The sequence below is a fragment of the Macrosteles quadrilineatus genome, unplaced genomic scaffold (assembly GCF_028750875.1).
Source record: "Macrosteles quadrilineatus isolate MER2022 unplaced genomic scaffold, UCM_ALF_1.0 Scaffold_3__2_contigs__length_128488019, whole genome shotgun sequence".
Lineage (NCBI taxonomy): Eukaryota > Metazoa > Arthropoda > Insecta > Hemiptera > Cicadellidae > Macrosteles > Macrosteles quadrilineatus.
Window position 1 is genome coordinate 25,509,330 of NW_026542596.1, and position 27,331 is coordinate 25,536,660.

General features: G+C 33.7%; 1 protein-coding gene across 2 annotated transcripts; it reads right to left on the bottom strand.

Annotated features, from left to right (window-relative positions):
* Nucleotides 1–1,829: 1,829 nt before the first annotated feature.
* LOC128988993 (sodium/nucleoside cotransporter 2-like) lies at nucleotides 1,830–25,682 on the bottom strand. 2 transcript variants are annotated; one of them, XM_054410837.1, is made up of 14 exons: nucleotides 20,840–20,868; nucleotides 19,843–19,933; nucleotides 16,313–16,402; nucleotides 15,111–15,267; nucleotides 13,778–13,931; nucleotides 12,724–12,877; nucleotides 11,586–11,783; nucleotides 8,897–9,058; nucleotides 8,458–8,551; nucleotides 7,362–7,521; nucleotides 6,418–6,586; nucleotides 5,637–5,795; nucleotides 4,220–4,400; nucleotides 1,830–2,640 (listed from the first exon to the last, which is right to left on the bottom strand). In XM_054410837.1, the coding sequence occupies exons 2-14, from the start codon at nucleotides 19,924–19,926 to the stop codon at nucleotides 2,606–2,608; spliced, it is 1,797 nt and encodes a 598-aa protein (XP_054266812.1). In that variant the 5' UTR covers nucleotides 19,927–19,933; nucleotides 20,840–20,868; the 3' UTR covers nucleotides 1,830–2,605. The 2 variants fall into 2 exon arrangements, with proteins under 2 accessions (XP_054266812.1, XP_054266811.1); XM_054410836.1 differs by lacking the exon at nucleotides 20,840–20,868 and adding an exon at nucleotides 25,506–25,682 and having other exon boundaries at nucleotides 1,831–2,640.
* Between the last annotated feature and the right edge of the window lie 1,649 nt (nucleotides 25,683–27,331).

A 27,331-nucleotide genomic window follows, 5' to 3' on the forward strand; every position in this document is an offset into this window, starting at 1 on the left:
AATGGTTTTAAGTTGTGACATTTTGAATGGTTTTCGAATAAAACAGCTGGCATGCTTGCTTAGGCCTTTATTGAAACTCTTTCTCATGCAGAAATTTCAAAACTTTAACCATTATTATCTTTGAAACGGTTGGGTTTATGAAAAAAATCACAAGAATAAAATCGTCTTAAAATTACATTTCCTACCAGAATATATCATAATATACAGGGTGTTCCATAAGAAAAATCAAAGTTGGCGGCCATATTGGAAAAATGGCGGCTAAAATATTTTTTTTGACTTGACTACAATTTTTTTAATAAAAAATCCAAGGCACTTACCATTTAACTTTTTTTGATATCTCTTATAGTTTTCGAATAAAACGGCTGGCACACTTATATCAATCACCCTGTATAAGTGTCTCTAATGGTATATTTCATAACTGGTAAAGTGACTATTTTCGTCCCAAACTCAAGTTTCATGTCCAAGGCGAAGCCAAAGTCGGAAAATGAGATCTCGAGCGTGGGCTGAAAAGACACTTTTTGCCCGTGTGAGGAACATTATTTTTTGTTATATTGCAATCTTATTTACAAACAAAGTTAGAAAGCAAAAACTACTTTACATGTATGATAACCTCTCTAAACGACTTTCAATTTGTTTTAATTTTTGCTAATGCAAACAAGTAGCTTTTTAGTAAGTGATTCAATCATTTCGTCTATTACAATTGTGTTACAAGTGTATAATTGAGAAGAATGCAACAATAAGCTACTACAAACAATGGAATCAATTGACACATAATATCAATACATGTGATTGGTTACAATCAAAGTTTACAACAGCTGACTTTTACCCCCAAGGGACTAAAAAGGCTTTTTTACTCCCTATAGAGTAAAATTTACTCCCGAGTCCCGAAAGTAACTTCAAATTCGCAACTCATGTATTAAAATGGCTTTTTTTGCTGCAGTATGACGAAGTAATAATTTAGTAGGCCTAACTGCATAATGATAAGGGGGCGATTAGAAGAAAATACCGTGTAAACGGTTAATAAAAATCAGAAAAAAATCAAATGATGGCTGAGTACTGTACATATTACTAATTATAAACTCAAACAGTAATTTTGTTTGAGTTAAGCCTCCGAATCAGATCAATATGTGTACTTTAATGTCATAAGGATCACTTGACTGCAAATGATTGCACCAGTATACATCAAAAAGTAATTTTTTTTCTTTGACGGTTTTGTATGATGTGGTAAAAAAATTGCAAACATGACTTTTAAACCGTAGTACATGCATGCCTAAGTAAATCATTATATATAACGTGAAGGCTAATTCTATGAAACACTACTCCAGACTCCTACATTAATATTGGACGGATTTTTACAAACGATGGGTTAAAATTAAGTATTTTTTGTGTAAACGCCCCCCTTTTACCAATTCCTGTTATAAAAGTCCTCGGGCTTTGCCCCACAGGCCATCAAAGTCCCAATGTATTTCTTATGAAGAAAAGATTTTGTTTACTTAAACAGACGGAGACGAATAATTTTTATTAATTGCTTACTAAAACAGCTGTTCATAGTAAATACATGATACACACAAGAGAGTTCGTTTTCAGTTTCGATAACTGGAGTTCAGTGATTGGGTCTTTTGAGTTGACTCTTTTAAGTATATAATCATAAATTATGACTGTTATTCATTTTGAAATAACACCTGTAATACTTTGCAATTGCTTGAATTCGAGCAACAGGTGCACTAGTAAAACTATGATAATCGATTACGTCATCTTCAAGGGTAAATAATAATAATCCTTTCTAAAACAATAATACTGTTTTAATTCGTAATACTGTACACTCTATACATTTCTTGTATTTACAAAACTACTCATTAAGTTAAAATATGCTATAATGCTTAAAATTAGTTAAAAATGCAATAAATTGTAATTAAGTACACTCATAAATATAATATTTAATATGGCAATTCAAAAACTTTAAAAAAAATATATTATTGCACTAAGGACTTAAATCTAAAAAAATACTTTTGATTGTTTAAATGGTAAAGTCGAAGCATGATGGTAGAATTTACAAAATGGGTTATTGCATCCATTATTAAATATTCTAAGAAAAGTTATTTTTACATCATAGTCTACTACAACTCAGAATAATTAAAATATGTAAAAATAGCTATCACTAAACTCATGAACTAACATAACAACATACAAAACAAAAAACAATCTATTTAATTTGTTTTTAAAATGAAAAACATGATATTTGTGTAAACTTAACAATGGAGTGTCGCCATTTTAGTGTGTCAGGGTGCGTTAAATTTACATTATTTCTCATTTTGCACCAATAAATATTTTGTCCACAAAACAATTCAGTACCTATGTATTCATTCACCAAGAGTTATTTGTTTGGATTCTTGATAATCCAAGGTTAAATTAACTAAAAATATATTTTAATTTATTGGTTTACAAAACCAAACACAATAAATTAAGTAACAAAGCATAAAGATTAAGTACTTTAAATGACTGATATGGCACTAAACTAATTAACTTGACTTGATGTTAGATTTTTAAGTTTTAAGTTTTTTTGTTTATTAGTTAGTTGTTTAGGAACTGATATTTTGCGAGAAACTTACGCTGAAAATCCATTTTCAGGCATTAAGGCACCTGAAAGCAAAATGTTCAAAATTAATGACTGTTCACTAATCATATTTATATCCAAACAAACAAGTTATAAACTAATCTAAAAAAAGTAGCCTCAGTATAATTTACATAACCTTCTAAAAGAGCAATGTAAAGCCCACCACACACTATCGAACATACCACCCGACCTGACAACCTGACCTGACGACGGACCCATCATCCAACCTGACTTATGTTGGGTGTTTCTCACACACTGTCGAGCATGTTACCCAACAAGTCAGGTGAAATATTTGTTCTGAGATAGCTAGATTTCAAACGACTATACCTAGCTGTTTGTGGGGGGATTTTTAGCGATGAATTTAGGGATTTTTAGAGCCTACGGAACGAGGCTCTTAAATTTTCAATTTTATTTTTAACGAACTTTAAATCACACTCTGGATACAGTTCCTTGCACTTTTCCATCAGGATATCGTGCTCCTCTTTACGCGCATGCTTGTTGCAATAGAGTTTACTTTTGACATCCCACAACGCCTTCTGGTCTCTGTAGAGTTAAATAAATTCTGACCAGAACTGTTTATTATCATTAAATGACATTATGGAAAATGGGACGGTTATCACGCACAACTCGCTAAACACAAGTTAACTGGAAACTGTGGCTAGTCGGGCGAGCAGTTCAACGGTGTCCCACACACGGTCCAACATGTCAGGCGGACGGCTCGAGTCGGGTGCTGCTATCGGACCGAGCATCCGACCTGACATATCCGTCGAGCATGTCGGGTTGGAACCCACACACTGTCCAATATGTTCGACAAGACGTCGGATCCCGACATGTCCGTCCAACATGTTAGATAGTGTATGGGGGGCTTAACATAAAATCAACTAGTTAATAATTGAATAAACAAAGGCAATATTTGAATTTGAATGTATTCTAATCTATATGTTTCTTCTACTAAAAAATGCAGCATCTGTGACCAAATCTTTTAACGTTGGACCGTATTTATTAGAAACATAGTAGGGTCAACTATATTATGATCAAAATACACACTTTTGTATTTAACTCCTATACTAAAATACATGTGCAGGTTCCAATAAAGATGTCTCACTTTAGGCCCATTTTTGTGTAAATCACAATACCTACAGTTGACCCTTTACCGTTTATAAAAAAAACAACACCTAGGAAAAAAATAACTTTTAACATAAACACCATGGCTATATATGTTTATAGAACTACAGTACGGTCCACGAGAGTCTGCAGTTGAGGGAGGAGCCTATTTACCACGCGACTTCGAAGGTGCCAATGAGGACCGTGAAGACCAGCTGATTTGAAAATATTGTTTAGTATATTTTAATTAGTGACAAAAATTAGTGAACGGGGGATGTTACAACGTCCCGCTAGTCCAGTCTTGCTATTGGCTGCCGCCAACTGCAGACTCTCGTGGCCCCTTGTGTAGACATTCCATCCCCATGTTAAAGCTGCCACCAGTTTTTGAACCTCAATGGAGTTGAGTTAAGCCACAGATACTTCAGTATCCAAAAGTAAATGGTTTAACAATTGACTTTCAAAATCTACAGTGCTAGATTATGAAATTACAAAGTTTGTTACCTGCAATGCATGCAGTCAGGAACGAGATGACAATGGCTGATATAAATGCTCTGATGGCTACAGCCAGGATGTTAAACCTCTGGGAAGGACAGAGAGTTGTCAGAGTGGAGATGAGGATACCAAGTGATCCAGGGTTGGCGAAACTGCACAGAGCAAACGTGGCAATGGCTTCTGTTCGAGGCTGAAACATATGGTTGGTTCAGTTTTATGTTGTGTCCCCATTGAGTAGATACATGGAGCAGTCTACTACCAGCTTAAACATGTTTTGGAATATGCCACAAACACTGATCCTGCATGAGGCGAAATTCTGTGGGTGGCTAGAACAATTACAAGACAATGAATAGACTCCGCTATATATAATAGGGCTCCTTATCGCTAAAAAAATAGTATGAATATACCAACACAAACAAATTTTAAAGTGAATTGTAAGAATTAATTCATACTCACTCCCATTCATAATCCCCATACTGTTGCTCATACCATGATTTTTTCTGAGCTAATTATAAAACTAAGAATGATATTTATTTACCAGACTTGGTGGGTATTTGTTATTTTTTCATATATTTTTATAAAATAGGTTAGCTATAAACTAGAACGTACTAGGGTGAACAGCCCCTTTAACAACTTTATTAGTGTCTTTTGTGTAGTAATGTGTGTTTTACTTTAACAAGTAAAACTGTTTCAATACTAGTCTCAGATATCAAATTCAAGTTCAATTTTGATAAAACACAATCAGTTTGTTGATATCTGTTTGTCAGGTTAAGTGTAAGAAAGAGCCTTGGGGCCCTAACTTTGCCTGGTAAAATAAAGAATTTTTAATTTCATTTCAATATCATAGAACATAAGATTGGTTGTTCGTTACTTACTTTGTTTTATAATCAGTTCAGACTAATTCACAAACTGTCAACACCTTGATAGCAGCAACATTCCCATCCCCAATCAACATCGAAATAACATATTAAATAGTTTCCCAAATCGACACTTTTGTGATGATTTTCCAATGGCAAGTCCATTTGTAATGTTCTTCCCATGAGGGTGACTACAACCATAATGATTTTTTACAATTTTTTGGCAACATTCCTGACTATCTTTTGGGGTTGTAGCAGTAACTCGATAATTTTCTGCAACTATGGCAACCACTATGATAATGCTTAAAAAACTGCTGCAACTTCTGTGAGTAGAGCAACATCACACTGAAGTTCTGCGGTTGTGATTTGTTTACTTGACACCACAATAGAAAAAGAGGATCTGTGAGGCTGCACCCTTCTCCTGCTCTGATTGCTACAACCATTTGCATTGGAATAACAAGGTAATGTTAGTCACGTATGCATTTAGCATAAAAGATTTTAACTGTTAAACTCAAAACAGACAGTGAATCAGGCATGCAATTTGATAAACACTGCAGCCATATACTCACGGATATTGCTCCAGTCTTCTTTATCTCTCCCAGTTTGACATAAGCCACAAACTCATTGACAGTGATCTTGATGCCGATCAGCCGAGAGACTGTAAGACACTGGGAAGGCTCCACACCCATCATCCACACCACAGGGTACAGGAGGTATGAGAAGATTGTCTGGTTGCAAACAAAAACAAGGTAAAACTTGAATGGTTTTACAAATATTCGAGAGCTTTGAATATTAAAGGTCACAGTGGTAATCACAGTGGTAAAAATTACTTTTGGTTCAAGCAGAGGTCTTAAAACTGTGTCTTTTCTGTTCTAAATACTTTACTAGACATTTAGAATTAATTAAATACGTCACTACTACTGTATCTATCGTCACAATCCAAAACTATCATTCCCTACATCATTAGAACCATAAATCAATAAAACAAATCAAAATTGTGTATTGACGTCTAATGATGTGAATTGATAAAAAATGTTTATATTACTGCAAATCAATCATGGACTCAGGAATTTTCTTCAGGGGAAGCAAAACAGTATCTTGTTCCTAGAGTTGGAGGAAAAGGCCCTCCTCCACAAAAAGTTAATGTTAAATGTTTAAAATAAAGCTTTTTGCTAGGTTTTACACAGCCCAAACTTCACTTAAAATTATAAAATTATTCCAAACGTGTTTTGTTCTTGACTATTGGTATCAGGTTCGTTTAAAAGGAAATTTGTTGTGCCAGAACCATAGATAGTGGATTTATTACTTGGAAATCCAGCTTGTATAATTGCAATCTATAGCTTAACTCACTTCAAGAGTGAAGTCTGGAACTCCCGCAAGCAGGCCGAGCCAAGCTAGGAAGTCGTTGAAGCAAGCTACGAAGGATACACATGCGATGATTGTTGCGATGATGCCTTGAACCATTCCAATCCCCACAAACGCCCCCTGTATCACAGCGTCCATCACACTCTTGTCCTCACTACAAAATGCCTGCTCGGTTAATCAGATTGATGATGAAACAAAATGCTTTCTCAGACGGTTGTTAAAATAAAATAGTTCTTTGGTTAGAAGTTTTGTAAACTAAGTTTTTGGTTAGTGATGGTTCTTGAAAAAAAGTAACTCTTTGATTGATAATTATTAATAGTTGAATTAAAACAGGTCATCAGTTACAGTGGCTGATTATTACCATTTTGTGGGTGGGGGCAAAAGTGGGGTGTCAGGAGGGATGTAATGCCCACCTGTAAATGGGGGGGTTCTAGGGAAATTGATTCAAAAATACCTTTAAAAACTAGCAGTGTTAAGTCCAGTTCCCGTGGGGTGTGAGGCATCGGAGTGAGCCTCAAATCGTGAAAATTAAGTCCATGGAGTAATGAATTCTAAAATAATTTAATGACTTATTGTGAGCTATAGCAACTGTTATGACCCATCAACTAGGTCATCAACAAAAAATAAGGTAGAAAATAGAATTTTAGACACTAGTACGAATGTGACTGGCTCACACATCTATGTTCTTTTAAACATTTGGCTACAGTTGGTCCATATAGATGGAATGTCTACTTCAGGATTCAATAGTTCAGGACAATCAAAAATTAACAGCTGATTTTAGCAAGTGAAACATTAATAACACAAACTAAACCACCCAGGGACAACTACATAGATTTATTGGACAGTGTTAGTGGGTCCCTCTCTATATGCAGTCTGTCAATATGTTGAAAATGCAAAGTAGTACAGTATGCATGTAGTAATGGTTTTACCTTTCATAGATTCGTACTGTTTTAGAGTCAGTTTTAGACTTGACACTCTCCGGATAGACAAGTTTGGCGTAACACAGGGCGGCTGGGGCAGTCATGATGGACGCTGTGATGATGTTTGACGGCTCCACACCAAATGAGGTAAAAGCGGCAAACACGGTGCCTGGGGAAGAAGTTGTTATGTAATTCTGATTTCATTCCACAAAGCAGGAACAAAAATAAATTGATGTACAACCTTTCACTAGAGAGTGGTACCCCATGTTAAACATTGGCCACTACAGAATGAAAATGGTAGTAAAATAGTGCTTTTCACAGAGTGTGTTGGTGTGAATTACTGATTTGTGTTGCATACCAACTATTTAACCAAGCTAAACAGGATTATACAACTTATTGTGAACTGTATACTATTTTATGTCTTATAAATCATTCAATAGCTGCTTCACTACTTATGTCATGAAAGCCGTTTCCCCAACTTGCAACTCATCAGAATTGAGAGGATAAGAGATCTTTCCTTCCAGTGAGTAACAAATCCAGAGAACCCCCCCTGACGACCTACACTTCAAATACCATAATCATAATCCACAAAAACAGTAGGCTTTTGTGAATACAGATTAATTTGTGTAATATAATTCAGAAGTGATTTATTGATAGTGACCATTGACCAAAAACCATAGACACATAGAAAGATTCTACGATTGAAGAAGTAGCTATAGTAGCTTAAACAATTCTAAGTGTTATGTGTTTATTTGTGCATTTTAATTTATTTTTTCAGTAAGGGTAAACATCCCGTTAAGCCTATCCATCACAAAATCCTCTAAAATCCTGGCTAAAGCCATCTTTACAAACATGCAAAACTAATTGAGACATCTAGGTTGTTAAACATACTAGTGTTGGGTAATGCATTTCCCTCCAACCTACTCTCTCAAGAGGTCTTATCACAAAATATCAGTACTGTATTATGTTTTGTGACTTTTATTGTATATTGATTAAGCCAGTGAACTCTCTTTCCTAGGTAAGCTAGCTGAGTTCTAACACTTTTCAGACCTTTCAAATACCATAACTATCTCAATGTGAATGGTGAAAATGAAACAAATGTTACCAGCAATAGTTGAAAATCCACCAGCCATAACTGCATGCATTTCAGACCTTGTTAAGTCCTTAATATAAGGCTTATACAGCAATGGTGCTTCAGTCTGGAACAGAAGTAACTTTATGTAATTTATTATATCATTAATTGGTTTGATAATTTGTTGGTATTATAATTAGTTAGTTGTTAATTAGATCAAAATTCTACTTTATCAATGCTATTAGACCTTACCACTTCCAATTGTGATTTGTGATATGATAAAACAAGAACGTTTCATATCCATATAGAAGCTAAAAGATATTGATTTTATCCAACTGGGATTTTTCAAGATCTATGGTTAACAATACATTTTGATGAGCACTTCTCAACGGATTCCTGTTAGAACAAGAAAGTATGTTACCGTGATTGGATCAGGAAGAGATTTATTTACAATATATGTTACTAGACTAACCATTCCAAGGAATACACTGGACACAGCGTTGACAGACTCCATCACTGTAGTGCCCAGCATGAACTGCATGAACCATCCCAACTTGAGGCAAATTACCTGCATCCAGCCCAGATAGAACAGTACTTGAACGATCATGCTGACAAAGAAGATGGCTGACAGAGCCTGAAATAGAGAAACTTACATCATATTGATGTTCTTTGGTCCAGGATCACTTCTTGAATATTAAAATGGTATAAGATGACATGTTTCCGTCTGTTATCCTACGCACATATCCTATACATGTATATGTTGTGTTCGTGGGTTGAATGGACTTTGGAAGTGGACTGAATAAATACAAGAGTTTTGCATGTTTAAAACACAGCCACAAACAGGTGGTTAAGGTTAGACTTTTGGAGGTAGACTAGGCTGTTGAAGGGACGGACGGACATGGACGGTGGTGTGATGTAGGTGGAGAGGGGATCAGGTGATGTTTATAGCCAATGAGGTTTATTGAAAATCATACGATCACAGTGGCGTGATGTACAAGGAAATCATAGTTACAACGGATATTAATATTCTTAAGATATATTACAGTATATATATAGAGGGTTAGTAAAAAGTGTGGAGACCCCCTGTTATTTTTTTAACGGCCCATAGTGGAAAAACTAAACTCGGCACACCTTTATGGCATGTTATGAAGTACTTTTTGGGCATAACCGCCACTTGGTGTACATCCCCAAAATGGGGGATTTTGGGGAAAACTCAAAAATTTCAAATACAAAGACCCATTGAGTGATTAATTTTCTTTTATTATGACCTTCAAAATGAGGGGTCACTCGCTGGAGCTTAATATTTAAAATTTTTGAGTTTCCCCCAAAATCCCCCATTTTTGGTTTGGGAACCAAGTGGCTATTAGGCTTAAAAAGTACTACATAACATGCCAAAAAGGAGTGTAGAGTTTAGTTTTTCTAGTGTGAGCCGTTACAAAATTTACAGGGGGTCTCCAGACTTGGGAAGCTGTAAGTTAAATTTAACTTCTGAGAATTTCAATTGGCTGCCATTTTTTACTGGATTGAGATAAAGACCTCTAATTTGCGTTGTTGGTTTTCTTTTACCAGGACTTTCAAAATGGGGGACCATTTGGGGATGTACACCAAGTGGCGGTTATGCCCAAAAAGTACTTCATAACATGCCATAAAGGTGTGCCGAGTTTAGTTTTTCTAGTATGGGCCGTTAAAAAAATAACAGGGGGTCTCCACACTTTTTACCAACCTGTATATATACATTATATATATATATATTAAGAAACTTACATAACTATCGCTTCTACCACGCTTCAATGGCAGATATTGGCAATCTATATATACAAGATAACTATTTATCCAAGCACAATTAATTGATAACTTAACAAAAATGGCTAAACATTGTACCTCAAAAAGGATTCTCTAATTTTGAAAGACAATCTTTAGAACTATATTGCGCTAAGAAGTTATATGAGTTTAGTACAGAAACCGTCAACTATCTTGAATAATATTCTTGGACCATAATGACTGCACTTTAAAATAATTACTGGAACTACTTAGTGGTAGCCTACTTTTAAGTCATAGAACTAGTTTAAGGTGGACATGGATGTTTCAAATTGTCTTGACAATTTGAACTGACATTAGACTGTAAGGCCCCCCATACACGTAACGATCGGCCGGCCGGCGAGGGCCGGATGGCCAAACTGTGTAAGGAGTGTCCCCATACACGCAACGATTCGCCTGCCGGCCGGACTGAAATTTCTCCGCCTAGTGGCAAGTGTGCAGTCAGTTTTCGTACGACAAAAACGTTTTTGTTAACTTGCTATAAGCTGGATCTTTTAAGTCCCTGTTGTGGTATGCCTTTGTTTTGACCCTCCGCCGACATTCATGCTTTCTGTATTCTCCTATAAAGGCTAGCACATGCTGATTAGTCCACGTAGCCATATTAGTACAAAGACTGATCAGAAAATAAAGTTAGGTTATGTCAATGACCGTGCCTGACCTTAAAAATGAACGTAAATAAAAAAAATAATGCTACTACTGTACTGTCGGCCTTCCGACGGCCTGCCGGCGACCCCATACACGTAACGATCGGCCTGAAGGCAGGGGTTGGCCGGACGACGACTGATGGGAATCCCATCAGTCGTCGTCCGGCCAATTTGGTCGTCCGGCGGCCGGACAATGACCCCATACACGTAACGATCGGCCGGCCGGCGTGGACTGTTCAGGCCGGGCCGGCCGGCCGATCGTTACGTGTATGGGGGGCCTAAGAGGGTGATTAACAGCCTGCCCCACAATGATGAGAGGTTTCAACACACAGCCTGAATATTACCAAAAAATAGGAAAACTCCTTCAAGGCAGGAAAATTCCTTGCAATGACAATGTTAAGTTAACTGTTGCAACATAAATCTGAAAGTTGTGCCGTTCCTTACCTTGTAGGCAGTGACGATTGCTACTAAACTATGCAAAAAACTGTATACTTTATACGGGCCTATTCCATACTGTACTGTTATGACAATTTTATTAACTGCTGTCGATAATGGTTTGGATGAAACAAAGTCTATAGTCTATACCAATGAGGGAATACTGGATGGATTTTGCAGTAGACTTTTACGTTTGATTAACGACAAAGTCCAAGTTTAATTTGGATAAAATATTACGGCAAGGTTTATGAATATATTGTTTACCTCAAAAGCAAAAACTGCTTCCTTTTTAACGAGTAGGTCTCCATATACAAATGAGGCTCCAACATAGGCGTATTCCAAAAAGTGTTCAGTTTGGATTCCAATGCACCTGAAAATTTGCCTTCCAACACTCCATCTTATAGCAAAAAGCCCAACAAGAAACTGTATAAGTATTCCCATAAAAACTGTTCTCCATTTAACCTAGAAACAGAAAAAAGATCAATATGCAAAAATGTTTTCCAAAGTTTTAGTGCAAAAAAAACTATCTATTCTTGCCTTTTTCATACTAATATAAATATGTTACATGAAGGAATTTCAGAACCACAAACTTGAGACTGTATCTCTCACAGATTAATAACCAAAGTAAGTCAAAGTCATTGAATAATAGCATGATTATAATAATATAATAAGAAAAGTTATGCACGCTTTTGAACAGATTGGAAGTTTTTTTTAAATCAAACTGATGAACATCAGTTTTTGTTTGTTTTTTTTTTTACATCTTTGCTTGGTAATGGAAGGTTGAATCCTTTTTAGTTGATTAATTTATTAAATAGCTTTTTGATTAGACCTTTACATTCATATTAATTTGTTTTCAAACAATTATTTTAAAAATGAAACCTGACAGACCACCCAGTAAGTTTTTAAAGATAACTGATTAGTATCATAGATCTACAAAAATATATGAAAAAAAGTCTACAACTAAAATAAATTCAACGGCAACCAACCAAAATCACAGTGAAAAATTATGGTGTTTGGTGGTGGCCTTCATAAAAATGTAGTGGTTGGTGAAAAATGTTAGACCTACATAAAACCTCGAGGTTTTATGTAGGTCTAACATTTTTCAAACGCTATATTTATCACTTTTTCAGACGTATTCACTTTTTTTTCTATTTCTAGAATGAAGCATATAAATAACAGGATAAACATAACTGATGCTCACAAGCAACTGATGCAAAACTTGTGATAAAATGATTCACAAGTAAAACAACTAATAAAAACCCTGCTTATCAAAGGATAAGTATTTCACTTTTAAGTAAGGTAACTTTGCTAAAACTTAGGTAACTGTGCAGTACGGTAGAGAAATTCCTACGACGATTGCTCTTTTCCTAAGCACTGAATGTAAGTCTAAATGTTAACTTACCCTAGTGGGATGTTTTGAGAAAATGAATCCTAAAAGGATGAACATGATCAGCCCTGCTATTGAGACAAGTCTTCTACGTTCCCCTGAGGTATCCCAGATCAGGAATGCTCCGAACACAGCTATCAGAACAACAGCCAATACTGGTCGAATCTTCCTAGAGAAACACTACAGGTAAAAGATACAAAACAATGAAATATCCAAACAGTTAAATCCCAGAGGTTTATCATAGAAACACTAATTGTTTTATTCACCAGTTTATGAATATCAAAAGTGTTTCTAATGCCTCAAAAATAGGGTCTCATGTGAATAACTTAAAAAATATATACTTCACACATTTATACAGGGTGTTCAAAAAAGGTGGGGACATATTTTACCTACCTAGTGATTCCCTGGGCCAAAATAAAGAGAAAATAAAGTATAGCATTTTTTTCAAAATCGCTTCGTTAACCAGATATCCACCATTTTGTATTTTTTACATAAACATTTTTATCTTTGGACTTTTTTAACTGATCTTTATAAAACTTGATATGTATGTTAAGATAAAAGAGACCCATGATAGAAAATAAATTTCATCTTGATTCAACTTAAAATTTCAAAATGGCGGCCATTTTAATTTTTTAAACTTAAATTACTAAAAAAAGGCTGATTTTATGAACAAACGTCTAGAATATTTTTATTTTGTATTTTTAATTTTCTATCAAACGATACCAAGTTCAAAAAGATCAAATAAGAAATAGCTGAAATATTACGATTTTTAGATGTAAAATGGGGTAGAATAAGGCAGAAGCTAGTCAGGTTTGCCCCATTTTACAGCTAAAACATGCCCAGCACAATGCAAGTGTGGCAAGAATTTAATGCCTCTGTGCCCTAGATTTTGCTTTATGAAGGGGTCTTATTTTATGATTTATTGTATTTTATTTCATTTGTTTCTTGCTGAACTGTCACAGGTATTCTGTGTATATTTCTTGTCTTATCTTAGCTAATATGGCAGCAACTTAAAAAAGGCATTCACTGTAGGCTATTATATATGTTATAACAAATCTGAATGACCTACCTCCAAGTGACTACTACAGGCTTGCTGTGAAACACTCCTGAGAAAGATGGCAGAATGTATGGTTGTATTACAAGATAATAGGAGAATCCATAGACAAAAATAAAAAGAACAATGAATGCCAATCCATAGCCTTGACACCATTCAATTGCCTCATCTGAAAAATATAATTTTTTATAGCAAAATATAAATTCACAAAATTTCAAGTTTAAGAATATAAGAGTTGTCAAGACTGAAAAGCTTAATTTCTATAACATAATCTACCTCCTCCTGACAAATACTAAAATTATTTTAGTAAGAATAAAATGAAAGAAAAGCAAAAGTGCTACACATTTTCACACTACAGGTTCAAATATTACACGATAAAGTTTTCACGACTATAAACACTTTATTTAGGGCCTATAGAAAATTGAATGACAAACCAACGCAATGAATTCCAACTTCCAATGACAAACATTTGAGTTAAATTATTTTAGCAAGTAAGAAAAAAAATAGGCAAAAACAAAATGCTCTACAAAATTGTCACACTACCTATACATATTACAAACGTATGTCCTTTTTAAAATAAATTAGAATATATTAATTCAATTGAGATAATGATAGCTTGCATTGATAAATGAAGGTAGAAATCAGGTGGGTCTAGATAACGAAGAACAGGCTGGTCTACAAAAACGCCACTAATCAGGTATGTAATGATGCCACCAAGACTGCATATCTCACAAGTAGAATTTCAATTTTATAAATACAAAATATAGAGGTTCTTTAGGCAAATATCACAATCAAAAACTGATTCTATATTCCCAGAAGTATAATATTAAGAAAATTAATATACCGCCTCAAACTTAAATTTTTTATACACAGTTGTGCCCTCTTTTTTATAACGGAATGTGATTTTTACGCTATTACATGGGTGTTTATAGGGAAATCTCATCATTTACAGTACATTTTGAACCGTAATTTTAACAGTGATAGGGGGTGTACCATTTTGTCAAGAGTACAAGATGATCTACAAAATAAAACAACCATCATTATACAGCCCTCTCTACAGTGTTGCAAATCATTACAATTTGATTCTGGCAATATTTTAGGTTAGCAATATAAATATTTTGCAAAATATTTTTGACGTAAAATATTACCTGTCTAATTGATAACAGTAAAAATATTGAATGCCAGAACTACAAAAATCCCTTCTTAACCTACTGCTATCCTGTGGCTATACTTCAATCACAACCACCAATATACAAATTATTAAAATTAGTTAACTGTAGCTTATGATGTGTATTAAAATTCACCTATGATTACCAAAAGTGTCAAACAATCTATATGGAAATCTTACCTTGTTTCAGAAACTGGTAAATAACTGCAGCAATGTATAAAATTATTGCTACTATCACAATCAACAGGCTAAACCCTTTGATAAAACTCCTATGATTTACAACAAAACAATCCCATTCTGTCCAAAACCTCTGCAATCCCACAGCTATAAAGTTTCTCTGAAAAATAAACAAGGATACATAAGTACAAGAAGCCATGCTCTATATATTATACTAGCTGTAACCCGCGGGCTTTGCCCCGTTTAACTTCTTAATTTTCAAGATGATCTGGTTCGCATGGCTCAATCACGTCCTGGTTGAAGTTCGTTCGCTACGCTCACTCACCTTTAGGTTGGAGCTCGTTCGCTACGCTCACTCACCTTTAGGTTGGAGCTCGTTCACTACGCTAACTCGCCTGAAGTTCCTTCGCTACGCTCACTCACCTTTTGGTTGCAAATTTTGGTTGTCATAAATGTAAAAGAGAGTGCTGCACCCTGTTGGTAATCCTTGTAACTTTAATGCTATTGAACATCATAGAACAGAACCAACTTGTTTAATTGAAACAGCTGTTAAGATTCATTAATTCCATTTCTCATAAGGTTAACATGGGAAACTCCAGAGCCACTGGGGCGGAGCCGATTGGACGGATCACGAAATTGATGGTGTATTCCATTCCTATTCCATGAAATTCTACACGTATGTACCAAGTTTCGTGGCAATCGGTTCAGCGGTGTCTGAGTTTATCACTGCCAAATATATATATATATATATACAAACATCCTCTTTTATACTTATAGATTAAAGAATTTATAAAATTGAGTATATGAACCATGCAGAATATGTATTTTAATTTCATCTTAGTTTTTCCATAGCTAAGCCACCATTTTGTCATAAAAAAAATAATCCAAAGAATATCTTAAACAATAAATGTTCAATTGCTAGACATTCTTGGAAAAAATATTTGTTTGCTATCGTGAAATTAAAGTATCACTCTCCAATCAAAACTTGAGACAAATCTTTAAAAAAATCTTAACTGAGGATACTGTTTACTCCAAATATCTGAGGAATAACTTTTGCTGTAATTTAACTTTATTTAATTTGTCTAAATTTGAATAAGGTTAAATTTTATATCTACATTTTTGCATTATTCTTTCACATAAAATATACTTGAAAATATGTATGATTTGAAAGTAAATTGTCTATATAAATATACATTTACACTTACAGATTCCTCCTTTAGCAATTCATCTTCTTCTTTTGTCTTCTGCATTTTATCCAAAGTATTGTGTTGCATTTCAAAATGATGAGGTCCTACCTGAAAACAGGAAAAATACATAAACAATAAAATCAACATTTTACTTTATTTCTGCAAAGTTTGTTTCTTGAACTTAGCATATTTGTCTCAATGAATATTTCAAGAACAGCTAAAGAAATAAATTAGTAAATTCCAACACATATTTCTATTATGATGATCACTGGCATAATTTTCTGAATTCTAAGAAATGTTGTACACTTTTGCAATAAGGTTTTTAACATGGAGACAGCTGTATTTGGTCGTGAAAATTTGTTTATGATGGAGTAATCAGCTGATTCTTATCAGCTATGAAGTCATCCATCTGACCATTCTTTTATTCTCACGTTCACTAAACGTACAGGTGCCTGAGTCATAGGTGACAAATAAATCAAGCAATGAGGAGAAATCTCTAATGTATGACCTCATCAGGATAATGGGTTGGCTTAAAAAGAAGTATGAGTCAATCAAAAGGAAAGTGTTTGTTAATATGGGTTGCTGCATTCTCATGTGTCATCTCAATTAGTCACTATAATTTTAGTATGTTTAGAGTAGTGTTTTAGTTTCTGATAATTTTGGATTTAGATACAGTACTGCTAATAAGATCTAATAAGCTTTGTAAAATATGTTGTTTGATAAAACAAACAATTGAATAATGGAATTACAATTTAGTTGATATCATAACCTAATTAATACATAGGCATCAAACCATTCTGCTGACAAAATGCCAAGGTTAGTTTCACAAGAAATTCTTAATATGGTGATTACTTATCACTTGAGGAAACAAACCAAACACAGTGAGGAAAGTCCTTGAAGCTAATGGAGAAATAAATATAAACCAAACATAGCCACCGAAAAGCGATATTTTTAAACACAGCAAACTCTTGTTCAACCGGACCACATTAACAAGGATTATGTTTAAATCAAACAGTTATTTGACATCAGTTTGTAAAAATGCCATAAAGCTTTGTCAGGAATGTGCCACCGTAAACAACAACATTTTGTTGCAAACTTTATCCAGTGCTTCAGTCTTCAGTTTTTCTGTGTTAATATTAAACAAGTTTAATTAATTTTATAGTTAATCAGAAGTGATTTAGAAGTGCATCCTTGTATTGGGTGGTGACGAACCAGTTCAATTAACATTGAATCATCAATGAAGGCACACACCTCAAACTCAGTATAGAACACTATAAATTTGCTACAGCTGCTCTATAGGAATGGGTTACATTTACTTTGCATAGTAGCAGCAGCAGTCACTTGTGATAGCAGCACGGCTATGTAGTATCAGTCGCTGCATAGGAAATGTACCTTAAGAAATTGGAATAGGTTATTAAAATAAAATGTAGGCTAAGTGTAATAATAAACACTAGTTTAATTTTTCAAAATGCATTGTTTCAGCCATGTAACTAAACATTCTTCCACATCTTGAAATTCACCTTTTTTACAAGTTTGTACCAAATTACCTACGATTTTTTTCCTCTTCAAACTTTTCTTTTTCATTCAAAATTGTATGTAATGTAGTTGATGTAAAAAATGATATGTTAAAATTCAAACTTATAAAATTACGTCAAATTCCCTAGAAATTTCTGCTTTCTTTTTTTGGATTAATTAACCACACAACAAATGCACAAAACAAAACATCCATAGCTCACAAGCATAAACAACAAGATACTGGACCTAGATAAAACAAGGATAATCAGTAATACAAAGACTTAGACCGCAATGAATAGACCCACTACTGTTGTCATGAAGATAAGTAATATTCTGAAAAACGGGAGTTGGTTGCGCGTGGAGTATAGGTTTTTTACTTGTTCTAGTCTGAATTGACATTGTTTTCCAAAAAAACATAGGTTCTGGAAAATTCCTGTGGGAACTGTTTCATATAGATATGTAGCGTGTGTTATCAAGGTTGAATTCTCAAAATGACTTGTCATAGAGGTTCTGAGTTGCCTCATGATTTGAAAAAAAGCAACTTATTCAGATTGTTTTAATAGAAAAACAGTTATATTATAGAGGTTAATTTACAATTGGATGTTATGTCTTTTTCAAGGGGGTACACTTGTTACACTTGTAATCGAGGTTGTCGGTTGATTGAGAGTCGTGTAAACGAGTTCCTACTTTGTAGCCAGAATACATAAAATGCATAATGAGCTTTCCACGCAAGTAAAATTAGTGTTGATAAGAGTTTTACACATGCAAGTAAAATTAGTATTGATATAAGTTCTCCTCAAACAAGTTAACCTTGGAAATGGTCACATTTTGGAATGTTGAAGACACCACAAAAAGTATTTCAATATCACCTTGAAAATTAACATGAACCTACATTTTTCAAGGTAAGCCACTTTGAACTTTTGGAAAACAAAGAATATATTGCATTGTGACTGTTTTTAATTTTAACAATTATTTCACCTTAGATATTACATGCAGTAATGATATTAAATGCAACAATTTATGGTAATCATTAATGTTCTTTCTTGAGACTTAAATTGTTATTGTGAAGACTGGAGACAAAACAATCGCACAATTAGATATTTTTAAATAAATATCTCGGAGAATTAGTAATTTTGGCAAGTTTTTGGACAGTGAAAAAGTCATCTAGTCATTACCACCAGTAGTTCTCAAGAAAAAAAGACAAAAATAGAAAGTTTGACACATGGTGAAGGGAAAGAACAGATGAAGGACAGCTTAAACTGCCCTGTGACTATGAGTTTTACTTAGTCTACATTATAGAATACATTATACATTATAGAAGCAGTTTCATTTTGGGTATTTCAAATAAACTTATATTTAAATGGCAGTTGACACCTGAGGTGAGTCCTTTGAACACTCCTGGTAATGATTACTTACAACCTCCACACTATTTTGAATCAAAATAATGGTGGTAACTAACAGAAAAAAAATGTATCTACTAAGCACAAACAAAGTACTGACTACTAAGCTAAGGCTCCTTGCTCTAGAATAGCAGCTATAACTAAGGGTAGAAACACACATACAGCGATTGGAAGCAAAGCGGCGCGATTTAGAGCGACAAAATCAAACCTATACAATCAAGTAGTAACGTGCAGACAAACAGCCAGGCCCATTTTTGACCCTGTCAGCTCCCGGGTCAAATTTTAATAAAATATTAAAAGTAAGTAAAGTATTAAGTCTATGTTAACATCTATTCTGTGGCCAAGATGAGTCAGGTTTTCTATTGGTTCAGCACATAACAAAAACTGAAAGAAACATTTGACTTATGACACTTAAATTCATGTACTGTAATACCATAAATTCATAATCTTTGAGATGTGGTGGTCGGTCCTATTCTGTACCACAATCTACACATCATGTACAAATCAAGATTTTCACCAATTTTCATTAGTATGGGCATTTAAAAGACTTCATGGAATTTGAATATTTATCAAAATGTTTCCAAACAGTAGAAAAGCAGAAAATAATAAATGTACACAACATAAAAAACTTACCAATTCATTCCCGTTATCATGCTTTGCAAAGTGAACATTACGATCTTCGCCTCTGTCATTCACATATGCCTCGTTGATTGACATGTCTTATCTATGACAAAAAAAGTCATGTGGTAAACCATGTGCAAAAATCAATTACTTACGAATAACACTAACACATTGGCTGTTAAACGTTATCTCGAGGCTACAACACTTGAACGAACACAATGTTCTTGAGTGGTTATAAGTATTTTACATAGTGAATGAAGTATTTTTACAGATTCATCCAAAAATAAAATTAATTAGATTACAACTTGTTGTTTGGGGTATTTTATTCTATTTTGTATTTTATGGGGTGGTTCGATCCTGAGAAAAGTCAGTAGCTTTTTGATGGTTCGAAACTGGACCCAGCTGTTCCTGATCATTGGGCTTTAAATAAATGATCCTGGCTAATGAAACAGCTGATCTTAGTCAGTAACAAAGCTACACAGATCATCTCACAACATTCTACACTCATCCTTCACTCATATTTGGGTTAAAATACGCACCTATAAGTGGCGTCCCCATCTTAATGATTGATAATTGATAATTGATATACAAACAAGAAATGTAATAAAACAAGATGGGGGAAGAAGGGCAATTCATAACCGTGCGATCTCTTGTGCGCCAGGATGGCTGGGCAATGACGAACAACAATTAAATCTCAATACTGTACTATACTTTATTAAGCACCATGACTAGATATGGATTAACTTCACAAGGCAAAGTTATAAGTCATAAATCATAATGATTTATACTTAAATAATGGTAAACATCTTTTACAATTTATTTATAGAAATGATCCAACAAATGATAATTGATGTAGAAATGATAATTGCTAGGTGAGTTCTCTGATATTTTGTATGGTTTGGAATTATTAGTCCTTTAAGCGATTATTTACAGGTTTATAATTTAGATAATTGTAATAGGTATGTTTAAAAGTTTTGGCCGACTGGACAATACTAGAGGGACTACTTACATCTCAGGAGGTGCCAGCAGGGGCTGACAGAAGAATTATCTATCCCTCGGGCTAAAACCATTCACCATAATCATAAATGCCTTATTTGGTGAATCTGGAATAAACAGTTTCTATTGGTCGGTCTAACTCGAGGACAGATATATACAATAACAGGATGCACATATCTGTGTTAGCGCATAGCAACTGATAATAATAACTGGACCAACTCTCCTTCTTTTCAATATAATTTTTTTAGTTTAATTAAAAGTTTTAAAATATGATTTTTTAAACAAAAAGTCATAAATTTCAACAAATTTATTTTGAAACAGGTTTCTAATCAAACCACTTTAATTTCCTAGTAGGCTACTCAAAATATATTATTATAAAAGATAAAGTGTCAGCACTACACTCTATCTTTGCATACAGTTTTTGTCGCAAATAAAACCTTTTATAGTATAAAATATTGATGGAAAGAGTGCATATACTATAGTTTAAGAATATTTACATCAGTTCACTAAAAGATGTAAGCTCAGCAAACTTTTTGTGTGGTTTTCAATCAGGGGGCTGTGGAGCTCACTGATGGAGGTCGTTTTTGTAAGTTGTTGGCTCGAATTGTGTTTTTTATATTTCTGCCCTACAAAAGTTTAGATAACATTGTAAGTTCTTCCCTATTCAAATACAATTTTTTACAATTGATCTTGATAGTAGCCTATTTGAAAGATTTCTATTTATAGGCATCAAGTTCCGAACACATTTACAATTGAATTTAATAATTTTTTTGTAAATAAATAGTGTTTTTTTTTATTTAAAAAATATTTTATTGAAAATATGTTTCTTTTATCATTGTTTATTGTGCTACCATGATATCTATACATCACTTTTTTCCTTTTAATATCAGTAATAAATTGGGACCTAGGTTTTTGTGACTGGTTGATTATTTCAGAAGTTACATATTTAGAAAAAAATATTATAAAAATGTATTTCAAAATATGAAAAACACCATTAACTTTTATTTAAATATACCCTTACATTTATTATCAAATCTTCTATTTAGCCACTTATTTATCAAATCATAATAAAAAAGTCAAAGAAAAATTATTAAAGACTAAAAAGTCTAAGATAGATGTGTATCCCCATGCTATACCATTAAAATAAAACACTGTTATTATATTATTTTATTTCACTACCGTTAAACAATTCTGAAATAAGATATTTGCAATATAGGCCCAAGAAAATGTACAGTTTGATGAATTTGGTTATTTATTTTTTTATTGTTTACTGAACTGGTGGGGTTTTAGAGTTCTTCAAAGGTAAAACAACATGAATGAAAGCATTGGGTAAACACTCTTATTGAAACAAGGTAGTCTAGCTGGCTGACACAAGAGACATGTGAGTCATGTTTTATCAGATGTTGTAAACAAACACCACTTTGTGATAATCACTCTTTCTAACAATCTTTACAAATTACAATTGTTAAGAATGAGTGAGGAGAAATTCAACTGATTAGAAAAATGGTTAAGTGGTTCTTTTTACTTTTTATAATACGGTAATGTAGGCAAGTAAAATTAGTGAAAAACACTTATCTAGGATTTTATCTGTATTAAGAGCTTACTCAAAGATGCAGGATTTTTGAAAGGCTAATGCTTTATTTATTAAGTTTGAATAAAACATACACACAGCTTAACAGTTTTTTAAAATGTTAATTTTGTTACAATAATTGTCTCACACTAAATTTACAAAACTAAAAAATATTACCGATGTAGAATGCTTAGAGAAATATATACCGTGCCGTGTTGTAGAATGTGACAAATGTAATAGTATCAATAATCTGGTAAAAATTAGAAAAAGAACTAGGGAATTCTTCCTCTGGGGTTACAAAAATACCTATACATATTTGCAATATACATACCCCTAAAGTAACTTGTTCACTAAAGACTCTGTCTTTTATTATTTCAAACACCTATTGGAAAATATCTTTAAACTTTAAGACCATGTACGTCTTACTGTTTCCAACTCCTAAAATACTTTCCTCTGATTGGCCAAAAACGTTTTTTAACAGTGGTGTAGGTCACAGAAATAATATTTTAAGTTTACAACATTCCAAAGTACACAATACATTTCAAATTTCAAAATGACCTCAATTTTTATATTTATAAAGTATAATTTGTCTATAACGAATGTAACCAGCATTCACTATGCTTTCAGGTAGTGCAGTGGTAGAACCCACTTTATTTAGCCTATATTCTACACTTATGTAATAAAGTATGATTTTTAGGAAAAAATAACACATTGTACTTTGGATATTATGACAATAATGTAAAATAAAACTCTGTGTATGTGGTATTTTTTCAAAAGTAGAGGTTGGCGATTCGAAAGGTTGTACAATTTTATTAGATTGTTACTTGAGCCCAGATTCATAATGTATTGATGAATATAATTATTTAAAAAATGCAAATAAGTTAGTTAATAAAACTAGGAAAAAAAACTCACCATTACAGGATTATTTTTTTATATCGCTAAACTTCATGATTTGTAACTATGGTTTGTAATCTTGTGGTTTTTATTAAAAGTAAATTAAGAATTTGACACAATCTAAACTCAACAAATGTCATGAGGAAATGAAAGCGACCAATTCAAAACTGTTTAACAGTACCCTATAGGTTCTACATATATAGCACATACACAGCCGCTATATATGCCATTTTAACTTGACAGAGTCATTTTTCCATTTCTTGAAAACAATGTCCTTTATGTCCTTGTCCTACTTGACAGTGTGCACAATGAGCTTCGGTTGATGTGCTTGGACCACGAGTCTACCCCTCCCACAATACTTGACATTACTTTTTAGTTGCTTAAAAAATTCCAAATACTAATTCCAACATTTCTTTAGGAACCACTTTAACTTCCTGGAGAAATCTTAGCTACAGTTCAAGCAAATCTTGGGTACGGTAAATTTGAAAAAAAAACCTTTAAATATAAGTAGCTTATAGGGAGAACTCCCAAAGAATAAAAAAGCCAATGTAAAGCTTTCAACAAGGAAAGCTTCCTAGCAAACCTGTTTGGACTTTGAGTAACCACAACCTACACCCTTCCGACATCTGCTGGGGTACTAAGAGTTTTGCACCTTCCACCTATTATTTTTAGGGTTTAAGCTGTTACCCTGAATAATTTTAGCCCACCCAGTTTCATAACGATTTTTGATCTGGAACAGTGCCATGTCAAACAAGGATGGATTTTGGTCCAAACCATCTTTGTGTGTTTGCACAAGAATAATTTAATTTGAATAATGGGTTTTCAAAGCAAAATCACTGTATGTATATGATACACATTACAGTAACATTTAACACAAACACGTTTTGACGACCTGGATATGAGTAAAAATTAATTGATATTCTTAACAAGTATCTGATGAAGGCGACATATTCACTGTAATGATCGTAATCTACTCTAGAGGAGGTAAAGGAGTCACAAGACGAAATTATGGTAAATTAACCTCTTATGCTATAAACTGTTAATTTATTGGTGCATTAACTTATCATGTGACAGCAACAGAAAATTGGGGTGATTTAATTGCCCCCACCCTGTGTTGCTGTGTTAGGTATATAAAAGCTATAGATTTGCTATACAATGTATAACCTCTCAGTATTGCAGTTCAAAGCATGTGATTGATAAACTTTTGGTGGATGAAATAATTATGTGATCTTGATCAGTTAAAAAAAATATTATGAAAAGTTCTATTTGGATTCAAACTTAAAAGTTACCATCCTCAAACCCCAACTGCATGTACAGATTTATGGTACTTGTGGCTCTTGGCCAAATTAACCTGATCCGAAAGAACCCTAATGAACCCCCCATGCCGAATGAACCTGATTAGGCCCTATCCCCTAAGGTGGAACTTCCATGCAATCACGGAAAATCAATTACGTTTTTAAAAATCTCCCACGAACGAGGAGACATCATCATCATCACTTGGGAACGCGGAGAAATCTTGGACATCTCCATCAACAAGGGGACGCTATTATCGCCTACAGCATTCGCGGTTGAATCGTGAACATCTCCTGCGATCAAGGGAACATCACCATCCTCATCAGCGATCGAGGCAAAATCTTGAACATCCCCCCCGGGATCAAGCGGACATCTTTATTGTCACCAGTGTGTTCTAAATTTCTTTTTTAAAATACCGCTGCACACCTAGACCAGGGCCTCTAGTGGTAATTCCGACACTTAACAACTGGTAAATAGATAGCAGACATTGTAGGCTAATACTTTGTATTATTAATGTTGGACTAAGAAAGTCAGGAGGGATTAAAACGAAGGTGTCAGATAAGACAAGATATCAAAGTTGTCACATACAGACATAATTACTGACAATTAACTGATATGGTAGACTATATTTCCATAAGTAATTCTCTCTACAACAATATTGTTAAATAAATATATATATATATATATATAACAACAACATTACAAAAAACCATTCTGTTAAATGCTAAGCACATTAATTACACATACTGGTATTTGAACACCTGCTAACTGCTAGGCTATTATCCTACCTGTGTACAAGCATAAGATTTTTATTGAGGACAATATTCGACACAATAAACTGTAGTTTCCTAATTACTTTTTGACATATTCACTTATAGAATCAAAGCACATAAAATATTTTAATTTCGTGAACGTTACTTACTAAATATCTGATGGATTTTGCCTGGCAGAACTAGTTGTCAAATTCATAACCTACAAAAAGCACCATTCCGGTCACAAATCCGCGAACATGTTTAGTTTCTCAACTCCATTCACCATTCCCATTCCCAGAGTTGTTTAATGGTACACCAATGTGACGAAGTCAACAACACAATTCCCCCACCACAGCTTTACTACACTTTCCTCCTGTCAGGTGAGGTAGGTAGGGGAATCAGTGATAAACAGCTGTTTGGTGTTTGGCTGGGACATCACGTGACTATCATGGCCGCCCAGCTGATTAGCCATTGTTGAAAGTAAGGTCGTGAAATTGTATTGTTGAGTGTATTGTTTGTTGATAAGAGTGGCTCTGTAAAACTTGAGCGCAAATTCAACGTGTGATATAGCTTGAAATGAATTTTGGTTTATAATTGTCAAAGGAATTGTGAAGTTTAAAATTTATGATTTATAATTGGTTAATTTTTAATTGATTTATAATTTATTTATAATTGGTCAGAATCATATTGTATTGTTGGTTATGTAACATGTGCAGTCTTTTTATTATGCTGTTTATTTCATTTTATTGGTTTATTTTATTCCAATGCTAAAAAGCAGTTTAACCCAATTAAATTGTATAATTAATACATCATAAAAAATTACTTGCCATGTTACATAAAAAAATATGGTTAAAGTCCATCTCGCTGAATAAACTAACTTGGTCAAGTATTGTGTTGTTGGTTATGTGAATTGTGCAGACTTATTATGCAGTTTATTTGATTTATTCGTTGTGTTCCAATGGTATAAAAAAGGTTTAACACACTTACATTGCAGCATTAATATATCACAAAAAATACTTGACAAGTGTCATATTTATGGGAAAGTTCATCATGCTGAAGAAATTAACTTTTAGTGTATATACACGTCACTCACAACAGTACAATAGATAACAATAAACGCATAAATAACAATAAATAATTTACAAACAAATCGTACAAACAGTTGTACTTAACTGTAACAGGTAGGCTTAACCTTTGGCATAACTAAAGGGAATTGTGCAGTTTCAAAAGTATAATAATAATTTTTAATGTTTAGTTTGTACAATAATTGCACAGTTTTTAGCATAAACAAGTTAAAGAAGAGCTTGAATGGTTTTAAATGTAGAATTAATAAAGAGAATGTACAATATTAGTGTAGTACCGCAAGACCGAGCTTTGCTCAGATTTAGTTGAACATTTATTTCATTTATAGTTATTTTAATTAAATAAAAAAATATTTGCTCTGTAAACAATGTGAACAAATATAGGTGATTCAAATAAAAATGCATCTTTAAAATAAATTGCAATCCACATAATGTTTTACATTTTAACTTTTAACAATTGATATATCATGGACTGTCGTTTGAGGGATTTGTAGGAGCATTGGGAATGATTATTTTTAACTTCTTTCCATAGGCCTACTATTTTTCAGGTGTGAGTAGAATTATTTGGCGGTAAGAACACTTTCAAGCCGTTTTGGTTCTAAACCAATAAGCCACGTAAAGCATACCATGCATTGAAACCCCAGTGAGCATTATCACACTGACAAATTTCAGGGTTTGTCCTTTGGCTCTTGTGTATGGCCATTGTGAAATTAAGCTTGACGCATAAGAAACTGAAGGTGCTGCATTGTATTTCCAAGATGGGACTTACTGCAATCTAAGGTAATTCGTGGAAAGGAATAAAATCTTCCAGAATGTTATCCAGTGATTTTTTTGGCTTAATAAAATTGTGTAGTTTTTTACAATTAATTGAGTTCTGTTGTACATCCCTTCAGTTATGTCCAGGTTTTGCGACA